The following is a 13,621-nucleotide window of genomic DNA, read 5'->3' as shown; positions in this document are numbered from 1 at the left end:
TTGGTGTTAAATATTCTTATTCAACTGTTGTATCTTTTCTGGTATTATTTTGGTGCTTAGTAACTTGTTTTACACTGTTGGGTAATATTATTTAAGTCAATGCTAATCCTTCATAATACGTGTAATCCTTTTGCATTGACATGCACCTATATTGTCTTTCATTACCCACACTCTCTCCCCCATTATTGCACTTTTTGCACTATTGATATGCCATTTGCTTCTATTGTTTTCTCACTTGCATGTTGTAGCTACCATGTATTTGAGACCCTCATTATTCGGTATAAACCCACCCATATTTTATTTGTTTTTATCTTTGCTTCTGGGTTACTTTTCCTCCTTTTCCTCGTCTTTCAGGGTGGCCACCGAGAAGGGAAAGGAAAAGTTTTTCAATGGGGCAACAAACAAGTCCATCTGCACATTCTTTAGAGAAAGAGCAGCAGTTGTAACTCACAACTCCCATTCACTTGCACGTCTCAGCATGCACCGAGGATGGTGCAACCTTTAAGTGTGGGGAGGTCAATACCGCTTCCGCGGGTTAGTACTTCCTGACTCAACACCAATGTTTAACTTTTTTTTTTGTTAAATTAGTTGTTGCATTTGCATGTTTGTTTGATTTTGTACATATTTTACTACTTGGTTGAAGTAATATTTTCTTTTTCAAGAAACGTTTTAGAGTATTTCACTAATTTGAATTAAATTTTTGATAAACTTGTTTGAAGAATTTTACTTTGGAACATGGTTTAGAGCTCGAACACACAAAACCAGTGAGATTTTGAGCCTATTTGATTGGTTGCATTTTATCAACCAATATTTTATTTTTTTAAGTGTGTTGCTCTCTCTAAAATTGTGATCTTTGTCTTGCTTAATTCTATATTTCCATGGTTTAATGTATGTATATACTTATATGATTGAGGCCTTGTTTCACTCACCTTACATACCCATATGGTCTTACCCTTTCATTATCCTTTGCAAACCAATTTGAGCCTATTTTATCATATTTGTTCCTTATTTTACCACATCACTAACTCTAAGAGGAAAATAATAATGTCCCTAATTTGAATCCTTGGTTAGCTTAGACTAGTGAGAGTGCTCATGAATTAAGTGTGGGGAAAGTGGGTTTGGAAATGTTTGGTTTGGGAATTGAGTATGTTAGACTTTCTGTGAAAATGTGAAAAATGTTGAGAACATGTTTATTGATGACTTGCATCATCTACCCTTCTTTCTTGCATAAAGAAGACCATAAAAGAGCATAAATCTCATTTGATCAGTACAATTCATGCATTATTTGATGAATATTATGGTACACTACTTTGAGATGAGTTGTGCTGAATTTCAAGTGAAACAGGCATCAAAAATGGGTAGAAGACAAACAAGCAGCTAGGCGTGGCACGCCAGTACTAAAGTCCAGAGAAGAAGTCCAAGCATGCATATGGGCATGGCACGCCAAGGACTGGGCGTGGGACGCTAGTACAAAATTCCAGAGAGCAAAATGGAGGACACAAAAGGAGCGTGGCACGCCAGGTTGGGCGTGGCACGCCTGACACATCAACTACTATGGGCGTGCCACTTGAGCAAAGGGGCGTAGCACTCCAACTCACCATCTCAAGAAGAACCTCACTATGGCGTGCCACTTGGTGTCGAAGGCGTAGCACGCCAGCTCCAAGAAGTCACTTGGGCGTGCCACTTGAGAACCCAGGCATGGCACATCAAGCTTGAAGAGTGCACAAATGCATGGGCGTGCCACTCGAGCAGCATGGCGTGGCACGCTGGTACAAGTTTCCAGAAAGGATGAAGGAGGCCAATTACATGGGGCATGCCACTTGGTATCGAAGACGTGGCACGCCATTCACCATTTTTCACTTAGGCGTGCCACTTGAGCAACCAGACGTGCCACGCTAGTGTCATTCAGAGGACAAAGAAGCATTGGGGTGTGCCACTTGAGTTCGTGGCATGGCACGCCAAACAGAGGAACCACTCACTCACAAAAAGGGCGTGGCACGCCAGACCCTGGGTGTGCCACGCTAGTGCAACCTTCTAGAGAAGCTTAGCCAAGCATAGAGCAAGGGCGTGGCACGCCAGACCATGGGCGTGGAACGCTAGTTCAAGTTTCCAGAGGCAAAGAAAAGTGAAAAAAGGCAAAGGGCATGCCACTTGAGTTCGAAAGCGTGGCACGCCAACACAAGAATTCCACTATGGCGTGCCACTTAAGTTCGAAGGCGTGGCACGCCAAGGTTGACAAAGGGACGAGCGTGCCACTTGAAGGATTGGGTGTGGCACGCCAAGCTAGAAATGAAGGGCACGTGACACACGAGTAAAGTGCAAGCCACACACCAGCTGAAAAGCCACGCTTATTGAGTGTTTTCTTTTCCCTGCAAAATGTAATTTTCCCCTAATTCTTTTATTTTACTAGGAGTAGTATAAATACCCTCAAGGAGTACTGAAGAAGGAGGTTAAGCAGTCAGTTTTAGATCCACTTTTACACTTCACTTTTGAGTATTTTTTGAGCTATGAGTAGCTAACTTCCCTCTCATTGAGAGAGGGAGCTCTGTTGTACTTGATGGATTGATAATAGTGAAATTCTTCTTCTCTTCATCTTCTCTTTGATTTGCTAGAAGGAATTTCATTCTTAATGTTTAGTGTTCAATTATCTTGGGAAAAAGATTGAATGCAATTGGGTTTCATGGGAACCTTGGGAAAGGAAACATGAAACCATGCTTGAAATCCCTTCTCACACCTGAGTAGAATCTAGATTTTGGTGTTTGGATATGTGACATATAATCCTCCCTCTACCTGGACCTATAAGGGTGTGTGGTATAATCAGGGACCAAGCATATCTCTCTTCATGAGCAATTAGACCAAGGAATTGGCTATTGATCAAGATCTGAGAGATTGAGTCAGCAAGGTATTGGGGCTCAATCAATCATGATTGCAAAGTGGTCAATGAGTTGCATGATTGAAGAGGATATAAGCTAGATTTGATCTAAATAGGCAACATCTTCCAATCTCAATGCACTTCCCCATTCTTATCTATCCATTTCTTTACAGCTTAATTTTTACATTCAGCAATTCCCCACTCTTATTTACATTCAAGTCATTTATGACTCAGCACTTTACATTCTGCAAATTCCGTTTCTGCACTTTATTGTTTTTCTTTATATTATAGTCATTTACATTTATGTCATTTACAATTCTGCACTTCACAATCTTATTGATCCGCTTGACTAATTCATCAACCAATTAAAACTACTTGAATTTGCCAATATCTGTGGATACGATTCCACTCCACTGTGGGTTATTACTTGGTGATAATTTTGGCGCGCTTGCCAAAAGAACTAATTCACTAATTTTTGAATGGAGTGTGAATTAGAACTCATAATTTATGCATTCAATACCTTAATCATATGCATTGGGAAAAATAAAAGAAAAGAAAAAAAAGTAATACAAGAAAATAAAAGAAAAAAAAGAAAAGAAAATAAATAATAATACAAGAAAATCAAGAAAAAAGAAAAGAAAAAGAGCAAATAAATAAAAAGGAGACAAAATGCCCCAAGTTAAAGTAATAATATCAATGCATATGAGTTGTACATAAATTTGGGATGCATGAATATGTGGTAAACATAGTTAATAGGCAGTTAGATCTTGCATTGTAATTACATGGATTGTCTTAAGTTAGGTGGAAAGTTTAGGTTAATTAAGGATTCAGATTTTAGTCAACTTGACCAAATACAATCCTACCTTGACCCTAACCCCGTTACAACCCTTAAAAGACCTCTTGATATGTGTATATGTGCATTAAATTTTTGTTGATTGTTAGATGAAGAGCAAGTCTTAGAAATCAAGGTTAATAGAGAATTGAGAGAATCGAACCTTAAACACTTGAGCGATTAGAGTGTATACACTTCCAGTGAGGGTTCGATGCTCGATTCTTTGTTCCCGGCTTTCATGAGCTACTTTCTTCTTGCAAGTTATTTGTACTTCATTTTATGATTTGAATTAGTGAAATCCAGTTCATGTCTGTTCTTGAAAATTTTATTTACCCTAACCATGTAGGTAAAAGCATTTTGCATGTAGTTGCATTCATATAAATAGGTTACATTTCATACATCCTACCATTCCTCTTAACTCTTGTAGTTTCTCTTAAGTTTAGCATGAGGACATGCTAATGTTTAAGTGTGGGGAGATTGATAAACCGCTATTTTACAGTTTATCTTGTGCTCAATTGAGTGGATTTTATCAATCTTTCATACACTTGTTCATACAAAATGCATGGGTTTATATTCTCCTTCCTGATTTTGTGCTATGATTGAAAACATGCTTCTTTGGCCTTATATTTGCTAATATTAATCCTCTCTTATTACCATTAGATACCGTGATATGTTTGTTAAGTGATTACAGGGCAGGAATAGCTTAGAGGATGGAAAGGAAGCATGCAAAAGTGGAAGGAATACAAGAAATTGAAGAAATTGCTGAGTTGTCCAGCCTGACCCTCTCGCATTAAATCGATCATAACTTGAGCTACAAAGGTCCAAATGAGGCGGTTTCAGTTGCGTTGAAAAGCTAACATCCGGGGATTCGAAATGATATATAATTTACCATAGTGGCCATACAGCTAGGCAACACGCACGCGTGATTTATGCACACGCGTCGCAGTGACAAAAAACCAGCGTGGCAGATTTCGCCCCCAGCAATTTCTGGGCTATTTTTTTACCCAGTTTTCGACCCAGAAAACACAAATTAGAGGCTATAAAGTGGGAAAGTGAATCCATTCATCAGATACAACATTCATTCACATAATTTTAGGTTTAAGATGTAGTTTTTCTAGAGAGAGAGGCTCTCTCCTCTCTCTTAAGATTTAGGATTAGGATTCCTCTTAAAGGTTAGGCTAACTTCTTCTTCATTCCAGGTTCAATGTTCCTTTACTTTGGTTTCTCTTCTATTTTTACTTATTCTATTACTTTGATTTATGAATTCTCATGTTAGATTTGATTTTATATTTAATATAATTTGAGGTATTTCAGATTTATGATTGCTTTCTTTTATTTATGATATAAATAATTTGGATTTTTTCCCTTTTGGCTTTGGTTGAGTAATTGGTGATACTTGAGTTATCAAACTCAGCTGTTGATTGAAAATTGGAATTTGCTGATTGATTTGGATCCCTCTAAAGCTAGTCTTTCCATAGGAGTTGACTAGGACTTGAGGAATCAACTTGATTAGTCCACTTGACTTTCCTCTATTTAGTAAGGGTTAACTAAGTCGGAGCAATAAACAATTCTCATCACACCTGATAAGGATAACTAGGATGGGATTTCTGGTTCTTATACCTTGCAAGGGTGTTCATGATAATTAATTTACTTTATTGCTAATTTATCTCCTTGTTCCCTATTTCAAAAACCCAAAAAGATACTTTTCCATAACCAATAATAAATCATACTTCCCTGCAATTCCTTGAGAGATGACCCGAGGTTTAAATACTTCGGTTATAAATTTTACTGGGTTTGCTTTAGTGACAAACAAGTTTTTTGTACGAAAGGATTTTTGTTGGTTTAGAAGCTATACTTACAACGCGATTATTTTTGTGAAATTCTTTACCGGCAAAAGTCCATTCGTCAAGCGCTGTGTTAATGGGTGTTACAACATGGATTAAACAATGTCATTAAGCTCTATCATGTATCATGTCTACAGAGAGACCATTTACATGTAGATCTTGTTTGACCACCTCGTGGATGGTCTTCCTAGGTCTTCCTCTGCCTTTCACCCCTTGTTCATATTCCATCTCGTCCACCCTCCTGACTGAGTACTTTGTCGGTCTTCTTCTCACATGTCCAAACCACCCGAGACACGATTCTACCATCTTTTTTACAATAGGTGCTACTCTAACTCTCTCTCTTATATCTTCGTTCCTTATTCTATCTAATTGCGTATGACCACTCATCCATCTTCATCTTCATCTCTCTTCTGGCCGCCCAACACTCTGAACCATAAAGCATAGCCAGTCTGATAGAAGTGCAATAGAATTTACCTTTAAGTTTTAAAGGCACCTTTTTGTCACATATGAAACCATACGCACTCCTCCATTTTGACCAACCTGCTTGGATCCTATGATTTACATCTTGTTCAATCTCTCTATTATCCTGTATGATGCACCCAAGATACTTAAAACTATTAACTCTTCGTAGGATGTTTTCTCCAATCTTCACCTCTATATTAGGGTTTTCCCTTTGCCGGCCAAACTTACATTTCATATATTTCGTCTTGCTACAGCTTATGCCTAGACCATACACTTTTGAGCTTCTCTCCATAATTCCAACTTCTTATTTAGGTCTTCCCTTAACTCTTCCATAAGGACGATATCATCGGCAAAAAGCATGCATCATGGCATAGGCTCTTGGATATGCTCTGTGAGTACTTCCAAGACTAATGTAAAAAGGTATGGACTTAAGGATGATCCTTGGTGTAATCCTATACCAATAGAAAAGTCTTCTGTCACACCACCATGAGTCTTCACACTAATTGTAGCCTCATCATATATGTCTTTAATTGCACGAATATATGCGATCCTTACTCTCTTGCTTTCCAATACCTTCCATATGACCTCCATTAACACCTTATCGTATATTTTTTCGAAATTAATAAACACCATATGTAGATACCTTTTATTACAATGATACCTCTCCATCATCCTTCTTAACAAGTATGTAGCTTCAGTGGTGGATCTGTCTGGTATAAAACCAAATTAATTCTTACTTATGTCCCTTATCTCAGCCTCTATTCTATCACCCTTCCCTATAACTTTATGGTATGACTCATGAATTTGATCCCTCTATAGTTTTTGCAACTCTATATATCTCCCTTATTCTTGTATGTAAGTACCTTGGTGCTCTTTCTCCACTCATCTGGCATCTTCTTTGACCTTAAAATCTCATTAAAAAACTTGGTTAACTAACTGATGCCTTTCTCTCCAAGGCCCTTCCAAACTTCAATCGGAATCGGGTCCTACTGCCCTGCCATTTTTCATCCACTTTAGAGCCTCTTTTACCTTGAAGTCTTGAATCCTTCGATAGTATTCGAAGTTTTGATTTTCTTCCCTCGTGCATAACCGACCATAGCTCGGAAGAGTCTTTTGTCCTTCATTAAATAACTTGTAGAAGTAGCTCTTCCACTTTTCATTGATCTTCTCATATTGAGCCAAAACCTTACCGTCTTTATCCTTTATGCACTTAACCTGATCCAAGTCTCTCGTTATTCTTTCATGGCTCTTTACGATTCTATATACCTTTTTCTCCTTCATTCATGCCTAAAGATTGATAGAGACTCTCATATGCTCTCGTTCTTACTTCACTTACAGCCAATTTTGTCGCTTTTTTAACCGCCTTATATTTTTCCTAATTACCTGCATTGTGGCACAAAGACCACTCTTTAAAGCACTCATTTTTGCCTTTATCTACTCTTATACACTAGCATTCCACCACCGAAACTCCTTGTCCCTTGGTCATATCTCTCTAAATTCACCAAAATTTTCTTTTGCTATTATTCTAATAACTTCTGCCATCTTCTTCCACATCTGATCTCCTTTGCGCTTCCACCCGCTTCCCACTTTATCTCTTCTCCTACCTGTCTTAGGAAACTTCTTTCTTCCTCCCCTTTCATCCACCACCACCTCGTCCTTGAATTTTTCGTATGATGTCTTTTCCTCAATTTTTGCTCAACAAGAAAATCCATGACGAGCATCCTATATTGTGTTGTTAAACTCCCTCCCGAAATAATTTTATAATTAAAGTAAAATTTTCGGTCGACTCTCCTCAATAAGAAGAACTCAATTTGAGCGCTTATCATGCCACTTCTATAGGTAATAAGATCTTCGTCTCTCTTTTTAAAATATATATTTGCGATGAGAATGTCAAAGGTTGAGAAAAAGTCAAAAATAGTTTTACCCTTGTATTGACTGCCCTGAAATCATGTCCTCCGTGAATACTTCCATACCCAGACATTTCTCTTCCAACATGACCATTTAAATCTCCTCCTAAGAAAATCTTATCTCCCGAAGGTATGTCTTGAACCAAACTTTCTAGATCTTCCCAAAACCTTATTTTGTGTTGCTCATCCGATCCCACTTGCTGTGCATAGGCGCTAATCACATGAAAAGTACCCCTTTCCTCCAGAAGTTTGATAGAGATGATCCGATCACCCACCCTCTTGACATCCACTACGTTTTTCTTCCACTGCTTATTCACGATAATACCTACCCCATTCCTTTTCTTCACCTTTCATGTATACCAAAGTTTGAACTCGAAGGAATCCAACTCTCTAGCCTTCGCGCCGACCCATTTTGTTTCTTGTAGGAACATGATGTCAATCTTCCTCCTTGTCATGGTATCCACTATCTCCATAGATTTTTCTATTAGAGTGCCTATGTTCCATATCCCAAATCTCAACCTTCTGTCACTCGGATCTTTACCTTTATCTTTTTCTTTGTGAGCTAGCTTATTTACCCTCGTCTGTTCACGAAAATGTGGGAATCCTTTTTTATTTAATACTACATCCAGGCACCGATAAAGCGGCTCTTACTCAATTGACACTGTACGCAAGCCATACAGCGCGTTGCTTCTGGGCAACGACCTAACTTTAGCGCAATAACATTTTTAATCCATGTCATGAAGATTCAACTAAGATTTTATGTTGGCTGTCGAAGGCCTAACACAACCCTCCTCCTTTATTCGAACTTGGGACCAGCTATGTACCGCAGGTGCAACATAGGCAAAGTTAGTTTGAACTTTTTTTAAATTTAAAAAAAATAAGAAATTTTGATATACTTAAATGTGCAAAACGTTTTACACAGTTGTACAATCACATTTGCTCTTTTGGATGACCATTCATGGGAAAATGTAAATGATAATTATTTTTACTGATGTAATATTATATAATTAGAAGCATGTGTAAAACTGCTCTACATTGACAACATAGTAAAATTAATTAGGTGAAACTCAAATGCAATTATCTTTATATGAAGTTGATAGTTAAGATCCGTTAAATGATTTAACAGGTTTGACTAAATTATCATCTAATAGCTTTTAACTATCAACTTTACATAAACACAACTATAACTATGAGTTTTCACCAATTAATTATCAATAGATTTAATGATGTCGATAATTATTTATTCAAGACAATTAAAAAAAATAAAGAACAATCTCTTTTTTGCATTTCTCATTACACATCACTTTTAACATGTACAGAGACAAACACAATATGTATGTAGACATTAGCACTTTTTCTTCTTTTAAAATGATGTATTGTACACTCTTAGATGAAGGTGAGCACGTGCATGCATATGTTCATATAATTACTAAGCTAAGAGCCAGAAATCCTTGTGGCGCTTAGTGGTAATCATGTAGCCACCAATCTTGCTGCTTTTTCTGCGGACAGCAATGGCCATGCAATGTGCATTCTGAATGCAGTAATCCACCACCCCACCGTTCACTCTCTGCCCTGCCCACATCATCACTAGTCTCCACGTTGTGGACCTCTTCTTCTGCCCCAATACTAGAAGCCCCACCCCTTCTTTCTTCGCTTCCTCCACTATTTTCGCCCCCTTCTCTTTCCCTTCTACTACTGCAATCTCTGTTTCTACCTGCACTAACATTCCATTCATTCCAAATCTTTAGGCTAGTTATATTCAAGATACCTCTTTTGTTGCCGGAGAAGATATTAGTGTACAAGTAACATTTTTCTACGGATAATATTTGTATGTTACTCCTATTTTTTATAATGTCACTCACATGATTTTTTTATGTTGTTTTTTTGTATAAATCATATTATGTCAATGTCACCAATTGGACTTTACTTTGGTATAAACGCATGCCTCAATGATTAACATTAATTGTTTTCCAGCATCATCATAGAAAGTGTGTAATCTTGATTTGTACTTCGAACAAGAAATTCAATGTTACCTAAATTAATCGTACTTTATTAATTGTATCTAATTTCACCCTAAATCCAAAGGTAACAGTATAAGAAAAATTTCGTCGGTAATGTTCGACGGTATTGAATGTATTTCTGATTCTGTGAATAAAATTTTAAATGTCAGAGGTAATGAAATATACCAAGTGTCTAGATTTTTTTAATTATTTTCAAATAGAAATACAAGATATTGAAAGAAAAAGACAAAAGTGTCTATAATTTCATTCTCTAATAAATATATATATATTCCTGTTATCAATTAGAGTCTCGTAAAAAACAAGTTAACTGATGAACTCACCTCCGGCCTCTTCACATTGCACATGCTCTTAAAAGAACAAGCAAGTTCATAAGCCCTTGGAGCTCTCTCCTTGCTGGATTCTACTTCAGTGGCTGCCACAATTTTTGCATGAGTCAATTCACTACCATACTTAGGTCATTTCGATCATAATAGCAAAATTAAATCAAACTTAACAAAATAACAAACACAAAACACAAGACAATGGTACGATATGATCAATTGTGTTTGCACCTTGTTTATTAGAAGGCTTGATCACATGAAGAAGAATAATTTTGTCCTGGTTCTGAACCGTGTGAGTTAGAGCCCATTGCACAGCACCTTTAGCTTCAAGGCTAGAATCAACCACAATCATAATCTTCCGACCAATTACAACCCCGGCTTTCGCTTCTTCCTTTGGTGTCTCCTCACAACTGCCGCTAGAATTCTCATTCTTTGTATTCTGATCACCGGTTTTCGTGGTCGAGTCATCGTTCTTCTTGGCTTCTTGTATTATCGGGGGCGATCGCATTCGAGCATGAGGCCTAATTCTGTTCAGGCAAAAGCCTGGTAACCTTGTTCCTCTCTTTCCCATTTGTCTATTGAAACAGAGTTAAGAGAAGGCACCAATTATTATTATAAAGTGATAGAATAGCAAAAGCAAGAGCAAGCTAAGCAAACAATAATAATACATTGATGAGAAGTATTTGATAAAATGAATGTTAATTTGCCCTGCTGGGACATAGTTTCATTTCTCTCTTTGCCTTTAATTTCTCTTTCACTTTTTTTTTTCCTTTTTCTTCTAATCACCATTTTCTAGCTCTTGGTTGGTTCCTTTTTATTTTTATTTTTTTCAATCTTTTTGTTGGGGTCCTTGATTTGTTCCATATGAACGTGATTGTCATCAAGGTGTAGGCCCTTCTCTCCTTAGCTTCTTGGACCAGTTTATTTATTTATCTTATATATATATAATTCCTTTTTTTTCCCGTGGTATTCCCAATTTAACAAATCAAGTACTAATTTGTGATGGATGAAAACTCCATTTAATAATTTATCGTTGACCAATAAATTGCTGCATGCAAAAGACAGATTCTAAGCCTCCAAAACGGACAAATAATCTAATCACTTCTAACACTCAAGTTGATTGGATATATATGACCCTTTAGACATGGTTAAATAACCAATCTTATTATTAGGGCACTTTATTTCTCATTCTAACAACTCATTAGAGAGGCTTCTGCTGTGATTGATTTTCCAATTTGTAAAGCTTCCATTTCATATCATCGCAGGGGATGCTTCCTTTTAGCTTTATTTTTGCTTTTCTCCCTTTTGTTAGTTTTTTCCTTTATGCTAGTGAAGGCTTGTTAGTTTAACAATGCAACCACAAAGCATTTCAAGTGTTAATCAATAAACAAACAAATATATATTTATTTGTAGTTTACTAGCGTCAACCTGAAGACAAGGATATGCCTTACAGTTTTAGAATATAGTAAATTACACTTGTACACTTCAGATTTATCAAAATTGCATTTCATCATGAATTTATTAGAATAATTTGCACTCCACCCATTTTTTTGTTATATAGCCAAACATACAACAAATAACTTTAACATTTTTTTTTTACGTTTAGTTTGTTTTGCATAATTTTTTTATGCTTATTTCAATATGAATTTTACTATATAATTTCGTGGACTGCAATTTTTTAGTACAGAAAAAATAATTTTGATATAATCTCTTTACACAAACTTTAATTATATCTTAATATTTACTAACTAGTTTTGTAAAATTAAGTAGAAAACTTAAAAATGCATGGAGAAAACAGGGCAAAGGAAAAAAGATAATAGTTGTTAAGAATTGTTTGTGTATGTAGTATAGCTAGAGTGCAATATTTTAATAAGTTTGGTGTGAATTGTAATTTCATCAAAGTTCAAGGAGTGTAATAAGTAAAATTTATTCTTTGATATTATAGTTATGCAATTCGTTATAATGTTAGAAGTGTTCGTGACTAGACCTGAAAACTTGCTATTATGATCCAAAAAATTTTTGGCCACTTAAATTTGAACTTAAACTTTAGATATGACGTTATTTCCAAAATTAGTTTGATTGTAAACGACGGCTAAATAAAATAATCAGGTTGATTTTTTTTTTCATAGTATTTTTCAACTTGATAGGTCAAAAATTAATTTATTGCAAATCTAAACTTTATTTAAAGGTCTGTCATTGACCAATAAATTATTATACACATAAGACGAGATTCGAACTCCTAATCCTTGCTTAACTGAACGAGTGAGCTAATCATTCGACCAACTCAAATTGGTCAATAATATGGTTGAATTTACGTCTAACTTAATTAACTACTCATTCTACAAGCCCATTTACTGGATGCTTCAGTCTGGGGTGTTCTCTTCTAATGATGCATGTTTCACATTATGCCCTTATCATCCAAATAAAATAAGTAACTAACAAAAAGATTGTCCTCAAACGCTAAAAGATATTCATGTGCCACATTTGGCAATTATGATTAATTGTTGATGGAGAATTTCTTCTTCTTACAAAACATTGTAGTAAATTGCTGGAGTCAAGAACTAATATGATGGCTTCGCCGTTACCAATTCCTATTGTATTAGATGACTTTCTTCCTACGCAACAATGGTTCATCATTTTAATGGCACTAATTGAAATTTAACTTATCAATACAATGATGTTCCCCATATGGAAAAAGAAGCCCAAAATGATTAATTTGATAAAGGTTGGGGCCTCATAATGTAAATTTGCAAAGTTAAAATAATGTCAATGGCTTTTGTTTCAAAGATTCTGTGGCATCTACAAAAACAAAGTCCTCTATCTCTCGACTATAGCTGGCACTATTCATTCAACATATTAAAGGTGTCACACTCATGACTCATATATATATATTCCAAGTCATGTATAAGGGTGACATGTATTGAGAATGACATTTCATATATAAACCAAAATGACAATAATATCCATTTTAGTACCTTTATATATGTGCTTCAAATGATGATACCCTTCCCTTACATTTGATCATCTTCATATTTTCCCACATAGCTTAAGCACTGGCAAGGGTGATTCCATATGTCTAACGTGTCACAGCTCAAAACTTACTATTTCTCTATTTTCAATACTGAAGCTTATTTATATATAATAATTAAATATCATCTATGTAAAGTTAAACAAAATCTTAGACCATTAAAAAGTCTTTTATCGGAATTATTTTTTTTTAAATAAAATTCACTTTTGAATTTAAAGCTAATATATTATAGATCATGTCTATAAAATTTCATGCATGTCAATTCAAAATCATATATATGATGTACCTTTTATTAATTAGATAAAAATTAAAGGTATATAAAAATTTAGAACGAA

The 13,621-nt window shown here is 35.8% G+C and overlaps 1 protein-coding gene across 2 annotated transcripts; it reads right to left on the bottom strand.

Annotated features, from left to right (window-relative positions):
• Positions 1–9,180: 9,180 nt before the first annotated feature.
• Positions 9,181–11,093, bottom strand: LOC112801669 (uncharacterized). 2 transcript variants are annotated; one of them, XM_072237303.1, is made up of 4 exons: positions 10,927–11,086; positions 10,490–10,833; positions 10,259–10,350; positions 9,181–9,631 (listed from the first exon to the last, which is right to left on the bottom strand). In XM_072237303.1, exons 2-4 carry the CDS (start codon positions 10,827–10,829, stop codon positions 9,347–9,349), a joined length of 717 nt encoding a protein of 238 aa, XP_072093404.1. In that variant the 5' UTR covers positions 10,830–10,833; positions 10,927–11,086; the 3' UTR covers positions 9,181–9,346. The 2 variants fall into 2 exon arrangements, with proteins under 2 accessions (XP_072093404.1, XP_025700329.1); XM_025844544.3 differs by having other exon boundaries at positions 10,490–11,093.
• Between the last annotated feature and the right edge of the window lie 2,528 nt (positions 11,094–13,621).

This window comes from Arachis hypogaea, chromosome 5 (assembly GCF_003086295.3).
Source record: "Arachis hypogaea cultivar Tifrunner chromosome 5, arahy.Tifrunner.gnm2.J5K5, whole genome shotgun sequence".
Classification (NCBI taxonomy): domain Eukaryota; kingdom Viridiplantae; phylum Streptophyta; class Magnoliopsida; order Fabales; family Fabaceae; genus Arachis; species Arachis hypogaea.
The sequence above is the reverse complement of the archived record's forward strand: the minus strand, read 5'-3'. Positions and strand labels throughout refer to the sequence as shown.